The sequence below is a fragment of the Garra rufa genome, chromosome 12 (assembly GCF_049309525.1).
Source record: "Garra rufa chromosome 12, GarRuf1.0, whole genome shotgun sequence".
Lineage (NCBI taxonomy): Eukaryota > Metazoa > Chordata > Actinopteri > Cypriniformes > Cyprinidae > Garra > Garra rufa.
In genome coordinates, this window is record NC_133372.1 from 26,572,292 (window position 1) to 26,589,742 (window position 17,451).

General features: G+C 34.7%; 2 protein-coding genes across 2 annotated transcripts; one reads left to right on the top strand and one right to left on the bottom strand.

The window, feature by feature from the left end:
• Window positions 1-30: 30 nt before the first annotated feature.
• On the bottom strand, window positions 31-3,567 carry pars2 (prolyl-tRNA synthetase 2, mitochondrial). The gene is made up of 3 exons (XM_073852296.1): window positions 3,432-3,567; window positions 2,557-3,140; window positions 31-1,304 (listed from the first exon to the last, which is right to left on the bottom strand). Exons 2-3 carry the CDS (start codon window positions 3,112-3,114, stop codon window positions 423-425), a joined length of 1,440 nt encoding a protein of 479 aa, XP_073708397.1. The 5' UTR covers window positions 3,115-3,140; window positions 3,432-3,567; the 3' UTR covers window positions 31-422.
• Window positions 3,568-3,783: 216 nt separating this feature from the next.
• Window positions 3,784-15,375, top strand: dnai4 (dynein axonemal intermediate chain 4). The gene is made up of 17 exons (XM_073851133.1): window positions 3,784-3,833; window positions 5,153-5,312; window positions 5,421-5,602; window positions 5,712-5,821; window positions 5,942-6,098; window positions 6,227-6,366; window positions 7,514-7,696; window positions 7,861-8,043; window positions 8,148-8,302; window positions 8,386-8,472; window positions 8,732-8,883; window positions 9,891-10,048; window positions 11,988-12,091; window positions 12,195-12,293; window positions 12,380-12,606; window positions 14,964-15,117; window positions 15,214-15,375. Exons 1-17 carry the CDS (start codon window positions 3,784-3,786, stop codon window positions 15,289-15,291), a joined length of 2,379 nt encoding a protein of 792 aa, XP_073707234.1. The 3' UTR covers window positions 15,292-15,375.
• Window positions 15,376-17,451: the final 2,076 nt, after the last annotated feature.

The window sequence follows — 17,451 nt, forward strand, 5'->3', positions numbered from 1 at the left end:
TTGCAACAAAAACAAAAAACTTAATGCGAATAGCGTTTTTGAGGAGTCTGCATTTACAGTATGCGATCACAGAAGAGTAGAAAAGAAGCAAAAAAATTTAAAGACCTAATAGTAGGCATAATGAATTCAGGTAACAACACAGTAATGTAGTGAATGTAAACTTTTGAACAAGATAATTTTGATAAATTCAACTATTTTTTTCTCTTGTGGACTATATGTAAAAGTCTTTCATGTGAAATATCATATTCAGTTCAGTAGTAAATTAAAAATAAATGACATCAACAACCTCACAACCTCAACTGTCCTTGTTATAAAATCACAGGGATTCCACATTGTACACTTTTATTACAGACAGACAATGCTTCAGCTCTCTTGCGCATCATTAGCCTGTAAAATGTACACAAAAATGTTATCAAACAATATTAGATAGTTTCAACTTTACTTAAGATATCGACTAGCCCCTCTTTACTTAGGAACATGGTCTCTCCGCTTTGCTGACAAATCACTTCAAAGGTGGGCAGATCCTCTAGAGCTTTCTGCGCTACTACCACCACATACGGATACCCTAAAATTTTAGCATCCTTCAATCGTTTTCCAATGGTCATCTGAACCCTGTCATCCAGTACTACCTCTCCTCTTAAGTTGGGTAGACTGTTTCCCAAACTTTGTGCCAGTTCCTCAGCCACTAGTGTGGCATCTTTTTCTTTACTGCCCTTTTTGGGTGGCAGGACACAGACTTGATAAGGAGCGATCAACCCAGGCCAGCGAATAGCATCCTTAGATGACATCACCTCTATAGAAGCGGCTAGTATTCGAGTGACGCCAAGTCCAAAACACCCCATCTCAGCCACTGCAGGCACACTGGATGCATTAACGAATGAGGCCTTAAATGCCTGTGAATATTTTGTGCCGAGGTAAAAAGTGTGTCCCACTTCGATGCCTTTGGATTCTGTCAGTGTGCCTGTTTGACACTTTGTGCACTCAGTCTGCCCTGGATCCATGGTTTCAATGTTGGCAGAGAAGCCACAGTTTCCACAAATAAGTAACTGGTCTTCGCCAATGTCTGCTGGCAGCTGAAATTCATGGGAAAGTGTGCCTCCTATGTTGCCGGTGGCAGCCTGTACCTGCACCCACTTCAAGCCCAGACGGTCAAATATTCGTCCATAAGATTGACAGACAGAGTGGTATGTTTGAAGACCAGCCTCTTCGGTAATGTCAAATGAATACATGTCTTTCATGTAGAATTCCCGGCCACGCAGGAGCCCAAACTTTGGTTTCTGTTCGTCACGGAATTTGCGTGTTACCTGCAAGACATAACCATGTTATCTACTGATATAGGACATTCTACAGAACTGGTGCAAATTCAGAGTTGGTGTTTTTCCACAAATTGTGTAAGTATGCAAATTGTAAAATATCCAAGGTATGCATTTCTAGTAATTGTGCAGCTAATTCTCATATTGTATTTTCATAAAGTTTTGGAATATTTGTCCTCTTCCCAGATGTATCACTACTGAAACACTGTAATATATAGTTGAAGTCAAAAGTTTGCATCCACCTTGCAGAAATGCATGCTATTTTTTTATTAAGCACTCCAAAAGAAAAAATAATATTTGACTTTATAAAAATGACCCTGTTCAAAAGTTTACATACGCTTGATAGTTAATACTGAGTTGGTACCTGAATAATCCACAACTGTGTTTTTTTTTTGTTATTGTTGTTGTTGAGTGATAGTTGTTCATGAGTTCCTTTTTTGTCCTCAAATCCCGCTGTTCTTCCGAAAAGTCCTTCAGGTTTTTTGGTTTTTCAGCATTTTTGTGTATTTGAACCCTTTCCAACAAGACTGTATGATTTTGAGGTCCATCTTTTCACACTGAGAACAACTGAGGGACTCAAATGCAACTGTTACAGAAGATTTAAATGCTCACAGATGCTTCAAAAGGAAAAGCATTGCATCTGAATTTGAGGATCACGGTAAATTTAACTTATTTTGTCTTCTAGGCAACATGTAAGTATCTTCTGTAGATTCAGAAGGGTAGAACTAAATTGAAAAAATATGATATTTAGGCAAAATAAGAAAAAATGTACACATCTTCATTCTGTTCAAAAGTTTTCATCCCCTGGCTCTTAATGCCTCGCGTTTTCTTCTGGAGCATCAGTTAGCGTTTAAACCTTCTGTAATAGTTGCATATAAGTCACTCAGTTGTCCTCAGTGTGAAAAGATGGATCTCAAAATCATACAGTCATTGTTGGACTTCAAATACACAAAAATGCTGAAAAACCAAAAAATCTGTGGGACCTGAAGGACTTTTCTGAAGAACAGCAGGCTGTTCAGGACAAAAAAGGAACTCATGAACAACTATCACTCAAAAAAAAAAAAAAAAAAAAAAAAACACACAGCTGTAGATCCTTCAGGTAACAACACAGTATTTATAAACATTTTTAAATCTACAATTTTTTCTTGTGGACTAAATGTATTTTTCTTTTATGTGAAATATTGTATTCAGGTCAGTACTAAATAAAAAAGTAACATGAAGGGTTACATTGACCTATTAATACCTGGTACAGCAGAAGTGGCAGCTTCTTGTAGGACATTGTCTGGGAAGCAAAAAGCTCTGTGACTGCTTCTTCATGAGTCGGTGCGAGGCAGTATTCGCCATTGTGCCGATCCAGTAACCGGAACATCTCTTTCCCCATAAGCTCCCAGCGGCCACTCTTCTTCCAAAGTTCTGCACTGCATAGTGCCGGCATGTCAATTTTCTGTCCGCCGATCGCATGCATCTCTTCATCTATAAGCCGAACCAGCTTCTCCATGGACCTCAGAGCAACTGGTAAGTAATAGAAGCAGCCAGGGTTGGAGGGATGGATTAGCCCTGTCTGCAGCATCAGTCTCTGGCTGCGGCATGTCAGGTCACCTCCCACCTGACCTTCTCGGAAGTTGGACGGCTGGAAGATATGAGACACGAGCGGTGGTGGGATAGTTGGTTTGGATGGGATGGAGAGGAGGGGAGAGGTGTGAATGGCACAAATAATGTGGCTTCTCTTTAATGTATTGAAGAGAGTCCTGGACAGGAGGGTTGGGAGCTTGCGATGATAGTGATGCATAAACAACTCCATTTTTCCACAATTCAAATTCTGTGAGACTTTTAATGAAAAAAACAAACAGAGAACAGCATGAACAAACAACGGATTCAATTATACATTATTTATTCCACCTGCATAACCATTGAGTAACGTTAAGTTAAAATGTCAAACTGAATACTCTGTTGCACATTTCAGGCGAAACAATTACAAACAAATGAATTCAAACCTCCAGCTTCACAATATGATACTTTTGCTCTGATTTAACTTATGACTGTCAATGTGACTGGCTAAAAGCGAACACACATGCATGCACATTGTATCACAGGACAAACGACAAATGTCAAACTTACCGTGAACTATATTTTGCGGTCTTCTTATATCTATATCTATAATCGTGTCAGATCAATCTGATATCATTAATTGGAAACTGATGATTGTACACACATATTAAAAACTAAACTAATTCTACATTTGACAGAAACATGGCTTCTTCTTCTGATAAATCGTGCATTGTACAAATGCACCACACCGCCGCCTGCTGCATGGACGTCGAAAAGCGCACGGTAATGGACTAGTAGGAAGGGTCTGTTTCTATGGTAATTTCAAACAAGAAGCCTCAGCATCGGTTTGTTGTCCTCAATATAACTTCAAACCATCAAGCTAACAGCTCCTGTTTTTGTTTCGCTTTTAAAAGTGTAAAACATGTCTCACACAACAGTCAAACAGAAGAGACCCGCTCTGAAAGTCGCCAGGTAAGTTCATTTTATACATGCCAGTCACTAGTACATTCGCTAATTTACGTTACAGTTGAGGTCAAAAGTTTACATACACTTTGAAATGTTAATTATTTTACCAAAATAATAAGGGGGATCATACAAAATGCATGTTATTGTTTATTTAGCACTGACCTGAATAAGGTATTTCACATAAAAGACGTTTACGTTTTCTCCACAGGAGAAAATAATAGTTGAATTTATAAACATGGGCCGTTGATTCTTATTACTGTGTTGTTACGTTACCTGAATGATGTTTTGTTTTGTTTAGTGATAGTTGTTCATGAGTCCCTTGTTTGTCTTGAACAGTTAAACTGTCCACTGTTCTTCAGGAAAATCCTTCAGGTCCCACAAATTCTTTGGTTTTTTAGCATTTTGTGTATTTGAACCCTCTCTGAGGAACTCAAATGCAACTAATACAAAAGGTTCAAACGCACAAGGAAAAACAATGCAGTAAGAGCCTTTTGAACAGAATGATGATGTGTATATTTTCCTTATTTAGCTAAATTTCATATTATTCATTTAGTACTCCGCTTCAGAAGCTACAGAAGAAACTTACTTGTTTTCCAGAAGACAAAATAAGTTCAATTTACCCTGATCTTCAATTTACCCTGGCTCTTAATGCATTGTGTTTCCTTCTGGAGCATCAGTGAGTGTTTGAACTTTCTGTAATAGTTGCATGAGAGTCCCTCAGTTGTCCTCAGTGTAAAAAGAGGGATCTCATAGTCATACAGTCTGTTGAAAAGGGTTCAAATACACAAATACTGAAAAACGAAAGAATTTGTGGGACCTAAAAGATTTTTCTGAAGAACAGCAGGCAGTTTAGCTGTTTAGAACAAACAAGGGATTCATAAACAACTATCACAAAAAAATAAAAACAGCTGTGGATCATTCAGGTAACAACACAGTATTAAGAACTAAGTGTATGAAAACTTTTGAACAAGGTCATTTTTTTTATAAATTCAACTATTATTTTCTCTTGTAGACTATATGTAAACGTCTGTTATGTGAAATACCTTATTCAGGTCAGTGCTAAATAAAAAACAACATCCATTTTGTATGATCCCTTTTATTTTGGTAAAAGAATAAACATTTTGCAGACTCTGCAAGGTGTATGTAAACTTTTGACCTCAACTGTATGGGTTTTAAAGTAGTATCCTAAGGGTTGAAATGCTATTCTACTACAAAAAGCATTTTTAAGTAGCATTTTTTAGCTATGATTTATTACATTTGCTTGAATTTATTTGTTTACACTATGTGTCCGCATTTTTGGCTAAAGCAGGTTATCTTTCTTCCAGGTCATCCAAAACACTGAATGTATCATCTGGAGTATTTCGTGTGAATCACAGCATGACAAAGACCATCAACCCTTCATTTAGTGGAAAGAGCTTTAGCTCAGGAAGTGACAGTAAAGTACTAGACAAGAGCTTGGCCCAAACACCAAAACACACTGTACAGGTAGTGAGTGTTTCATTATGAATGTGTATGCGGTACTGTATCCCCTGATTTTTTTGGAAAAAAAAATAATTCTAAGAATATCTTATTCATATTCAACTACTTCAACAGGTGTTGGATGAACATGGGCAGGACGTCACTCCTCACCCATTATATAATCCAGATCCTGGGGTTTTACAACCTAAACAAGGAAAAATATTCCCTGCACATGAAATGTCATGGACTACCATGACAGACTTTCCCTCAGTAGCCTTCCTCACCACCAACGCAAGCTTTACTGGACCGTTTACAAGGTAATTGAGGGGAAATGTCAAAATATATTCCTTCTTTGCAGCACTTTGAGTGAATTATCCCACTTTTGTTGCTATAGTAACAGACAAGTGATCTCTTTTGTCATGTCAGGTCTTTTTTCGGAAGCACTTCAGCATCCAGAACAAGCCAGACAGCAGAATCAGTGACTGATGAAATTAAAGACTTGATGGTGAAACCAGACTTGTCCAGCAGTCTTACAGGTTTTTATTTCCATTCATATTTTTATTTGCCAAGTTTCCACATTCATTATCTGATGATTCACTGATTCCAGTATAACACTGTGTTATTCTACTACTAGATTTTTTGTTTGCTCCACACAGATGTTCAGGCTCGTAAAGAGGAGGTGAAGGAGCAGGTCAGAGAGGACATAATGGACCGGGTGGTGGATTGTTACTTGACTGAGACGGAGACCATCTGGATGCTGGACATTCCTGCAGTGTCCGTGTCAGTAGATTCAGAGGATGCTGACGTAGTCAAGTGAGTCATTTATTATAATTTTTCACAGTATTAAGATTTTGTTAATTCTGTTAACTAAGATGACATATGACTTTTGTTGGACGTTTTATTAGCTATCCACACTTTTTTTTGTTCTTGTGTTTTAAAAGGGAAAGAAACAATGCTTACACAGAACTGTGTAAAAACAGACAAGGCAATGATAAGTATGTGGAGCGTTCAATGCAAACATTTAATGATGCACCAAAGACGAAGGAGGTCCAAAGTGATAGCATTACAATGGTTGACAAAGGTAAAATGTACATACAAAGTATACAGTTGAGGTCAAAAGTTTACATACGCCTTGCAGAATCTGCAAAATGTTAATTATTTTACCAAAATAAGAGGGATCACACAAAATGCATGTTATTTTTTATTTAGTACTGACCTGACTAAGATATTGCACATGAAAGATGTTTACATATAGTCCACAAGAGAAAATATTAGTTGAATTTATAAAAATGACCCTGTTCAAAACTTTACATATGCTTGATTCTTAATACTATTCATGAGTCCCTTGTGTGTCATTAACAGTTAAACTGCCCACTGTTCTTCAGAAAAATCCTTCAGGTCCCACAAACTCTTTGGTTTTTCAGCATTTTTGTGTATTTGAACCCTTTCCAGCAGTGACTGTATGATTTTGAGATCCAACTGAGGGACTCATATGCAACTATTACAGGTTAAGGTTAAAACACTCACTGATACTTCAGAAGAATTAAACAATGCATTAAGAACCAGGGGTGTAAACTTTTGAACAGAATGAAGATTTGTACGTTTTTCTTATTTGCCTAAATATTTATTTACCCTAAATTTACCCTGATCTTCAAATTCAAAAAGATTTCACTTCGGGGCTTTTAATGCATCATGTTTCTTTCTGAAGCACCAGTGAGTGTTTGAACCCTCTGTAATAGTTGCATATGAGTCCCTCAGTTGTCAGTGTGAAAAGACAGATCTCAAAGTCATTGTTGGAAAGGGTTCAAATACACAAAATGCTGAAAAACCAAAGAATTTGTGGGAACTGAAGGACTTTTCTGAAGAACAGTAGGAAGTTTAACTGTTCAGGACAACAAGGGACTCATGAACAACTGTAACTAAACAAAAAAACTCAGCTATGGATCAATTAGGTAACAACACAGTATTACAAATCAAGCATATGTAAACTTTTGAACAGGGTCATTTTCTATAAATTCAACTATTATTTTTTCCTGTGGACTATATGTAAACATCTTTGATGTGAAGTTTCTTATTCAGGCCAGTACTAAATAAAAACTAACATGTATTTTTTATGATCCCTCTTATTTTGGTAAAATAATTAACATTTTGCACATTCTGCAAGGTGTATGTAAACCTTCAAGACACTTCATTGTTATTTAAATGTAATTTTTAATGTCTTTACCCAGCTGTCATGTCGACCACTTGGGACATGTATGATTCTTTCTGCAATAAAAGTGATGTCAGTGAAAACACTGTGGTGTCCGCTGAAGGAAATAAGGCGACTGTCCCAGACTCCTCCTCAATGAGTCACCTCCTCAACCCTAGTGGTCCTGACCAAAGCATGTCTGTGTTTAGCACCACCAGTACAGGTAATTATTTTTCAAAATAAATGGTAATTTAAAGTAATGGTTCTCAGCTGGTGGATATATGACCATATAATTATGCATAGTTATGACAGAAAAATAATTTTGTTATTTCATGTTACATTATGAAAATGGTTAAAAATGCATTACTTTTCATCCTTTTAACCTAGTCAGTGGCTCAAGCGCTCATCTTGAAAAGATGACTGTGCTTCCGGTGGAGGAGGAGCCAGACCTTGAGCTGATCTTACAGACAGACAAATTCAAGCAGGATCTGGCTGTAATGGAAAGAGTGGTTCTGGCCAATATCTTCCAGCCCAAGCTTGCTGCATACAGACAGCTACCTGTAATAGAGGGTGATGTCTTTTGTATAGCATCTTAGATATGTCACTGTATTTAAATATTTTGATATAAACATAAGCGATATTTGCTGGAATGTGTATACTGCTATGTTAAACAGACCCAGACTGTGTGCAGACACAAATAGAGGAGGAAAGCTGGACAGAGCAGTCTAAAAATTCCCTTAGCCCATTTCTTGAGCATCTCTGGGCCTTCAAGTGTGATCTCACCATGGGGCGAAATGTTAGCAGTATGACCTGGAGCAAGAAAAACCCAGTACTATTCATCTTTCAACACATTTACCATTTTTTTTGTTTGCTTTTTAAAATCTTCACTGAACAACATGTGATTCCCTGCAGGATCTTCTTGCTGTGGGATATGGACAGCATGAGTTCAAAGATCAGAAACCTGGACTTGTGTGCTGCTGGTCTTTGAAGAACCCCACGGTATTCTGCCCACTCACGCACACTTTAGAACAAAGATAAATATCAGATTTAGCCAGTGCAACAGTGTTTGTATGTATTTTATTTGTATAGGTGTATCAAGAGTTATTCATTTAAATATAGTGTTCATCTACAGTGGCCCCAAAAATAATATATGGACATGCAAAAGCCACTGAATTTTTTTTCTTGTGTTTGTATGCCTTATCCTGTCATGTCATCTTGTTTCGTAAAATAATTTTAAATAGGTTTGTTCATGTTTCAGTGGCCTGATCGAATCTTTCACTGTGAGAGTGGAGTCACTGCACTGGATTTCTCAGCTTGTAATGCCAATCAGTTGGCAGTAGGCATGTATGATGGTACCATCGCCATCTATAATGTACAGACTGCAGAACAGACACCCATCACTGACAGCAGGTGGGGCTATAAGCATTTCTTCTTTTAATCAGCTACAGAAAGTTACAGATTGTAACATACAGTTAAAATATGTTTAATTATATTAGTGGTTCTCAACTGGCTGGGTGCAACCGAAAAAAATCCAAAATTACGTCCAAAAAACACATTGCAGAATCTGCCAAATATGACTTATTTTACCAAAATAAGAGGGGTCATACAAAATGCATGTAATTTTTTATGTAGTACTGACCTGAGTAAGATATTTCATATAAAAGACGTTTACATATAGTCCACAAGAGAAAATAATAGTTATATTTTAAAAAAATTACCCCGTTCAAAAGTTTACATACGCTTGGTTCTTAATAGCTGTGTTGTTACCTGAAGAATCCACAACTGTGTTTTTTGTTTAGTGATAGTTGTTCAAACACGACTGTGGATCATTCAGGTAACAGCACAGTATTAAGAATCAAGTGTATGTAAACTTTTGAACAGGGTCATTTTTATAAATTCAACTACTATTTTATCTTGTGGACTATATGTAAACATATTTTATGTGAAACATCTTATTCAGGTCAGTATTAACTAAAAAACAACATCATATTTGTATGATCCCTCTTATTTTGGTAAAACAAAATAACATTTTGCAGATTTTGCAAGGAAACTTTTGACCTCAATTGTATATGCATAGTAGGGTAGGAAAATAAATAGATATCAAAGACATCTAAGGCCATATGTCCTCACTCAGTAATGTGATTTGCTCATTTATTTATATGATAAACAGTTTTGGTCCTGTTTCAGGTGTTTTCCACCTGAGGAAAAAAAGCAAAACCAGTTGAGATCCACTGATCTATGTAACCTGAAAGTCATATGGTGAAACAAAAAAATGTAATGTAACTGGCCTTTGTAGATCTTACCTTTGTATTTGTAGTGCTCATAACGCTGCCGAATCTAAAATTGAGTTGACAGGATTGAAGTTGCCATTTTGGAAAATTGTTTTGTGAACACAATGCTTTATCATCTTGTCACAGTGACTGTGCCAACATGCACACGTGTCCGGTGTGGCAGCTCAGATGGGTTGATCATGACACAGGTCTGGCTGGAGAGGATAATGGGGAAATGCTCATCTCTGTATCAGGTGATGGAAGAATCAGCAAATGGATCCACTACAAAGGCCTGGAATGTGTTGGTATGTTCAAATAAGAGAAAAAAACATCATTTAATCACTTTCTTATTTTTCTATTTTCAATCTAACACAAAACACCAAATAAGACATTTTGAGAAGCACTTTTGAATTTTATATTAAAGTCAAATTTGTATTAAAGTGTGGTCATGTTTACCTGCGCTCAGTGAGGGGATGCAAAATCTGTCATTTCAATAGAAATCTGTATGATTGGGAGTTTGGTATAAGGGCAGAAAAGTTCACTATACCCTTTACCCTTTACCGTTCTATCTACCCTTTAAGAAAAATGATCCTTTGGCCTTGAATGCTCTGTTGTCTTGCCTAGATGAAGTTAAATCTTGGTTATTTCATAATTTCCTGTCTCTAAACGAAGAAAAAACTGAGGTGATAGTTTTCGGCCCATCAGATAATATGAAGGCCTCTGATTTTGACCTAGGTCCTTTATCTGCTTTTAGGTCCTCACAGGTACGGAATTTGGGTGTCTTGCTGGATGACTCTCTAAAATTTGACAAACAAATTTCCACCGTGATTGGATCCAGTTTTTATCAGCTTCGCACACTTTCAAAAATTAAACATTTTCTCACCGATAAGACACTAGAGATGGCTATTCACGCTTTTATTACGTCGCGTCTGGACTATTGTAACTCTTTGTATTGTGGCATCTCTAAATCGCAAATTGCCCGTCTTCAATTGGTCCAGAACGCAGCTGCTAAGTTTCTTTTAAAAAAGAAAAAATGGGATCATGTCACTCCGCTTTTGAAGGACCTTCACTGGCTGCCTGTCCAATTCAGAATACACTTCAAAATTTTATTATTTGTTTTTAAATCGTTGCATCACCAAGCACCCACTTACCTATCCGAACTGCTCCATCAGTATTCCCCTTTGAGAAGTCTGAGATCCTGCGGCCAGAATCTCCTTTTAATTCCACACTCTAGACTAAAGCGCAGAGGTGACCGGGCCTTTTCAGTAATTGGGCCTCGTCTTTGGAATGACTTGCCAGTTGAGATCAGAACGGCTCCTAATCTGACTATTTTTAAATCACTTTTAAAAACTCATTTGTTTTCAATGGCCTATTAGGTCTTTTTTGTTTACTCCTTTTCTTAATTATGTGTCTTGTTTCCTTAAAATTTTTATTGTGGATGTTTCTAAGTGTAAAGCACTTTGGTCAGTCTTGTGGCTGTTGGAAATGTGCTATATAAATAAAGTAAACTTGAAACTTGAAACTATACAGATGTGACTGTACCGTAGTACTGTAGAAACGGGGCCTAAAACTAACATTTTGTCATATCTGCTAATGCCAAGTAACATGAAAAAATCTACCAGCTATAAATATTTTTTACAGACCATGAAACTGCATAATTTTATGTAGTTATTTATTTTTTGTCTTTATTATTATTTAGAATACTACTAATGATTGATTAAAAAATGTCACTATAATACTAATACTATACTGTAAAATATTTCACAGTATTTTATTTCTATAACAACAACAACTATAATTTCTACCAATATTTTTTTTATATAACAACAGTACAATTACAATAATAATATGTATGTTATTTTTTCTTTGCTTTCAAATGTTAAATCATAGAGCTTTTATTGTAAAGTAGCATTAATGTGAACCGACATTGAAAATGCTGTTATCATGAGCAGCTCACATGAAACAGCGCATCTGATAAAAACACAGTCTTTGTGGTTTGGTAATCGGGCTAAACCATATGGTGTTTTCAGGCACAGTTAGAACAAAAAAACAAAAAACAAAACAGATTTTTACTTGCATCTGGATTTTGGCAAGTGTACATTTTAGGCCCTGTGTGCAAATATATATCATGAGGATACAAGAGACTAGCACAATACTGACAAGTTTAACATATAGTTGAAATGGCCTTATTTCTGTATGTTTGAGCCATGTGTTGGTTTGTAATTTGTAATTTGTCTGAGTTAGATCTGATGAAACTGAAGTCGCCTGACATGATAATAAACAAGCAGCGATGGAATCCGAAGATCTTATCTCTGGCTCCGGGGCAATGTTTTGATTTCCATCCTAATGTGAGACTTACATTTAGAATAATAATTCATCTCATATATGTACACATAATAATCAGAAAGCTGCAAAAGAGACTTGTTATTAGCTCATGCTGTTATCTTGCAGGATTCTAAAATCTACCTGGCTGGAACAGAGGAAGGTCATATTCACAAGTGCTCTTATTCATATAATGAGCAATTCCTGGAAACTTACATTGCCCACACAGTATGTAAAAATGATTTCTCATTTTTAAACTGCCGTACATGCTTATTGTTGTCCTTCTTCATGTATCACTTTGAACCTTTCACCAGGGTCCTGTATACAAGGTTACATGGTCACCATTCTGTCCAGATGTTTTCCTAAGTTGTTCTTCAGACTGGAATATTTATCTGTGGAGGCAGGACCTTGCAAAACCCGTGCTGGGTTTCACCTCTGGTCAGAAGGTTGTGTTTGATATCATGTGGTCCCCACACTGTGCTACTGTCTTCGGAGCTGTCCGTGAGGGCAAGGTGGAGATATGGGACCTGAGAGTCAGCATGTAAGATCTTGTGCTTTAAGTCAGTAACAATTATAATTTTAAATAATAACAATTTTAACATAATTTTCAGTGCTCCGTCTCCCTGTCCAGGGTCGGAAATTAACCAAAATGAACAAAAATGCCCCTGCACAACTAAATAATGTATTACGGCTGTCGCTATTTAAAGTGATAGCTCACCCGAAAATGAAAATCCAAGATGTAAGTGACTTTGTTTCTTCAGTAGAACACCAAAAAAATATTTTGAACTCAAACAGTTGCAGTCTGTCAGTCATATAATGGCAGTCATTGGGACCCATGGCTTTGAGAGTCAAAAAAACACACACAGACAATACCAATGTAAACTCTGCTACTCGTAACGATACATTGAGGTATTAACACACAAAACAATCGGTCTGTGCAAGAAACTGAACAGTATTTATATAATTTTTTACTTTTTACTGACTCCCAACTTTTAAACCTGATCGTCTGAAGTTATGGTTGCTTGCACTTTGTTACGCGCCAGCTGTTGTGAATGCACTCAGGACAGTTGGACATTACAATGGTAAAATGGATGGATGCATATTCTTAGACAGACTGATTGTTTTGTGTGTTAAGACCTCAGTGTATTGTCACAAGCCACAGGGTTTAATTTGGTTTTATCTGTGTATGTTTTTTAGACTCTCAAAGCTGTGGATGCCATTGACTGCCATTATCTGACAGACTGCAACGGTTTGAGTTAAAAATCTTAATTTGTGATCTACTGAAGAAACAAAGTCACCTATATCTTGGATGCCTTGGGGGTAAACAGATAAACATCAAATTTTATTTTTTAGTAAACTATGCCTTTAATAAAAATGAATAAAAGGTGTCAATTAGCGGAATTACATTAAAATTCGCTTACACTGCACCAGATTGCTTTTACATGCTGTTTTGTGCAGTGTTAAGTCTTACAACCAATCAAACATGTTTCTGATTAATTTAGCAATACATTGGCCAATCAGAGGTGCTTAGATTAGTCAGCACTAAAAACGCTGGAGTTATGTTGAGCGTGCATCATAAACAACACAGTGCAGATACGATGTAAATAAAAGATTAATTTCGTAGCTTCTGTGATTATAATGTGAGTTTTTGCCTAACTTGCACTAGACTAGAATAACGTCATGGACCGACATGTTTGTCTGTGAAGCCAGAATGTGACGTGCCCAAAACGCAGACAAAACAAAAACTTTTTAATATTGTTTTCTATATCGATATTGAAGGGGTTATATGATGTTGCTAAATAGAGCATTATTTTGTGTATTTGGTGTAAGGCAATGTGTTTATGCTGTTTGAGGTTCAAAAAACATATTATTTTCCACATACTGTACATTATTGTTGTTCCTCTCTGCCCCGCCTTTCTGAAACGCTTTGATTTTTACAAACTCATCGTTGATGAAAAGCGAGGTGTTCTCTGATTGGCCAGTTATCAGTGTTGTGATTGGCCTTAAGCGTGTGAAGGAAAGGTACGTCCCTAACACCACGTCTGCATTTTTGATCGTAGAACGAGAAAAAACAAACTCGCGTTTGAATAGTCAGTAGAAAATTCTTTAAATATTAAAAAACCATACTTACAGGACCAGGTTCAGTAAACAGTCCTCCATGAAATGCACAGCAACCACTGGAATATTTGCATTGTACTGTTCCGGAACAGTTGCTGTAAAATATAACTTAACCACTGATTTCTAGTTGTGTCTTTATATGGAAGGCTAACCAAAGTACTTTCACAATGAAACACACTGCGTCTCCACAACATGGCGGCTGCAACAATACTACAGCCCGTAAAAGTTACAGCTTCTTTCTTTCCATATACATATGGGCAGTGTTATGCTAATCTACTCATGCCATGATGTGGACATGTGGGGGCGTGTTTAAACTTGTCATAACTTTTATAATAAATATCTCTTTGGGTTTGAGACTTTAAGCTTTGCAACTTTAGAGATCTTGTCTATGCACAAACAGCTTGTAACACTCAAAAGACAAAAGAAAACAAGAAACCACATCATATGACCCCTTTAATGATCATTACTACATATAAAGAGCAATAATCTACAATAATGATTTTTGTAATAATAATGCATCCCTATTAGCTCCTGTTTTTTACATGTATAATTTAGATATAATTTTAAACAGTTTATTATTGACAACAGTTTAAAATATCAGTTAAAATAATTGGACAGATGTAATAATTTGACAGTAAAGACAACATAGTATGGTCATTATAATAAGATGATTATTCAAATTGCCTTCACAAATGTAAAAAATGCCGCTGGAAATCAATTCCAGGGGGCAAATATTGCCCCTTCATGGAAAAGTGAATTTCTTTTTTTCTTTTTTAACAGTCTGGACCCGACAATTGTGAGCGTGACCAGTTCAGGAGTGAATCCGACGGTTTTGCTGTTCACCCCTGAGACAGACTGTGTTCTAGTGGGGGACAGCGAGGGACACGTCACTGTGTACAAGCTGAAGAACCTCCCAGCTGAAGGCAGTACACAGGTGAGTTCTTATCTGTTCATTTCCATGTTCGATCTGCACCATACTCAAAATAACCCATTTACTCAAATGTCCAAATCATTTCGATCTCTTATGTAGGTGGAGACATTGGAGGATGTAATTTGGTCCACGTTGTCCAGTCAACACACATTAGGAAAGACTGACGGAAGCACATAGGAGGGTCAGGCTGTTTGTCTTTACCTCTCCATCTTCGTAATTTATATTCTCTGGCAGACTGAGCGACTCCATTTTACATAACAATGAGATTACAGCACATTGCCTGTTTATTGCACTTTGTAGGAATAAATATTCTCCTACAAAACAATAAGCAATCTCTTGAGTCAAAATTTTTTTTGTTTTTATTTTGATTAGAGGAAAGTATTTTTTAAGCTTTGGTCATTATGGGTACTTTAACAACATTGCTTTGTAAACTATTTAACAAAAAGTTTGAACATTTTTGCATTTAGGTATTAAATGGTAAGGAACATATTTTTTTCCAAATAATTATCATAAAATACTATACTTTATTGTCATACGGTATTGTTTTTTTTTTTTTTTCCTCAGTGGGAAGCACAGGTAGAATGTAAGTGTTTGTTCTATGGTAATGGACAGACAGTTTTATTACCACTTGGCCGCCACACATTTCATCTTATCTACAACAAGAGGAGCAAATCACACTTTTAGAAATGACTCATTACTGACCTGTTTTTCTGTCTTAAATCTCAGAAAAAAATCTATCGTGTGAGCTTTTTAGTACAAATCAAACAATTTAGCGAAGAAGATGCAACCTAGCTTATATAAGAGAGCTTTTAAAAAGAACAGCTGTGACATTATGACAGGAAATGGATCCTGCTTGTTTACTAATGTATATGGGACTTTAAATATATATGGCATATGGTCATTTATACATTTTAAAATACTTTCCCACGTGAGGTTGTGTGGGAAATGTTGATGTTCATAAATATTGTTTTAATTATATTATATTATATTATATTATATTATATTATATTATATTATATTATATTATATTATATTATATTATATTTGCTTCACTACCTTTTGCAGTTAAGTATATTACATATATAATATTAAGAAGGCTTTCTGAATTAAAATTTAATTAACAGACATTTGAAATATAATATAATATAAGTTGATAAAATGTAATTTTGTTTATATTATATATTTAGTTATATTCAGTGTGCTTTCTGAATTAAATAAAAATTTATTTAAGAGACATTTGGAATATAAAATAATATAATATAATATAAATTGATATTTGTTTATATTTATATTTATTTGGAATATAACAATATAAATTAATAAATTGCTATTTGTTTCTATTATATATTTTATTATTTTCAGTATGCTTTCTGAATTAAATTAAAATTTAATTAGTAGACATTTGGAATCTAAAATAATATAAATTAATAATTTGATAAATTGATATTTGTTTATATTATATTTTATTATATTCTGTCCGTATGCTTTCTGAATTAGATTAAAATGTAATTAAGGACATTTGTAAAATAATATATTATAAATTAATAATTTGATAAATTTTTATATATTATATTTTATATATATTGTTATATTCAGCATGCTTTCTAAATTAAATAAAAAATATTTGGAGTAATATAATATAATATAAATTGATATTTGTTAAAAACAATTATATACAGTATGCTTTCTGAATTAAACTAATATTTAATTAAGAGACATTTGGAATATAATATAATATAATATAATATAATAAAACTTGATAAACTGATATTTGTTTATATTATATATTTTGTTATATTCAGTATAATATAATACAATAAAACCTGAAAATTAATATTTGTTTATATTATATATGTAATATATTCCATATGCTTTCTGAATTAGATTAAAATGTTATATTTGGAATAGATTTGGAATTTGGAACATAACATAATATAATATAATTTAATATAATATAATATAAATTGATATTTGTTTATATTTGTTGCTTTCTGAATTAAATTAAAATTTAATTAAGAGACATTTGGAATATAATATAAAATAATATAATGTAATATAATAAAACTTGATAAAGCTATATGTTTATATTATATATGTGATTATATTCAGTATGCTTTCTGAATTAGATTACAATGTAATTAAAGACATTTGGAAAATAATATAACAATATAAATTAATAATTTGCTAAATGAATATTTGTTTATATTATATATTTTGCTTTATTCAGTATGCTTTCTAAATTAAATTAAACTTTTATTTATTTTAATAGACACAATATAATATAATATAATATAATATTGATATTTGTTCGTATTTATATTTTGTTATATTCAGTAT

Coding starts and splice junctions, on each gene's coding strand:
- dnai4 (XM_073851133.1), top strand. CDS start 3,784: ATGTCTCACACAACAGTCAAACAGAAGAGACCCGCTCTGAAAGTCGCC. Junction 8,473..8,731: donor GGTCTTTGAAGAACCCCACG/GTATTCTGCCCA, acceptor TTCATGTTTCAG/TGGCCTGATCGAATCTTTCA. Junction 15,118..15,213: donor CAGCTGAAGGCAGTACACAG/GTGAGTTCTTAT, acceptor TCTCTTATGTAG/GTGGAGACATTGGAGGATGT.
- pars2 (XM_073852296.1), bottom strand. CDS start 3,114: ATGGAGTTGTTTATGCATCACTATCATCGCAAGCTCCCAACCCTCCTG. Junction 1,305..2,556: donor TGCCACTTCTGCTGTACCAG/GTATTAATAGGT, acceptor TATGTCTTGCAG/GTAACACGCAAATTCCGTGA.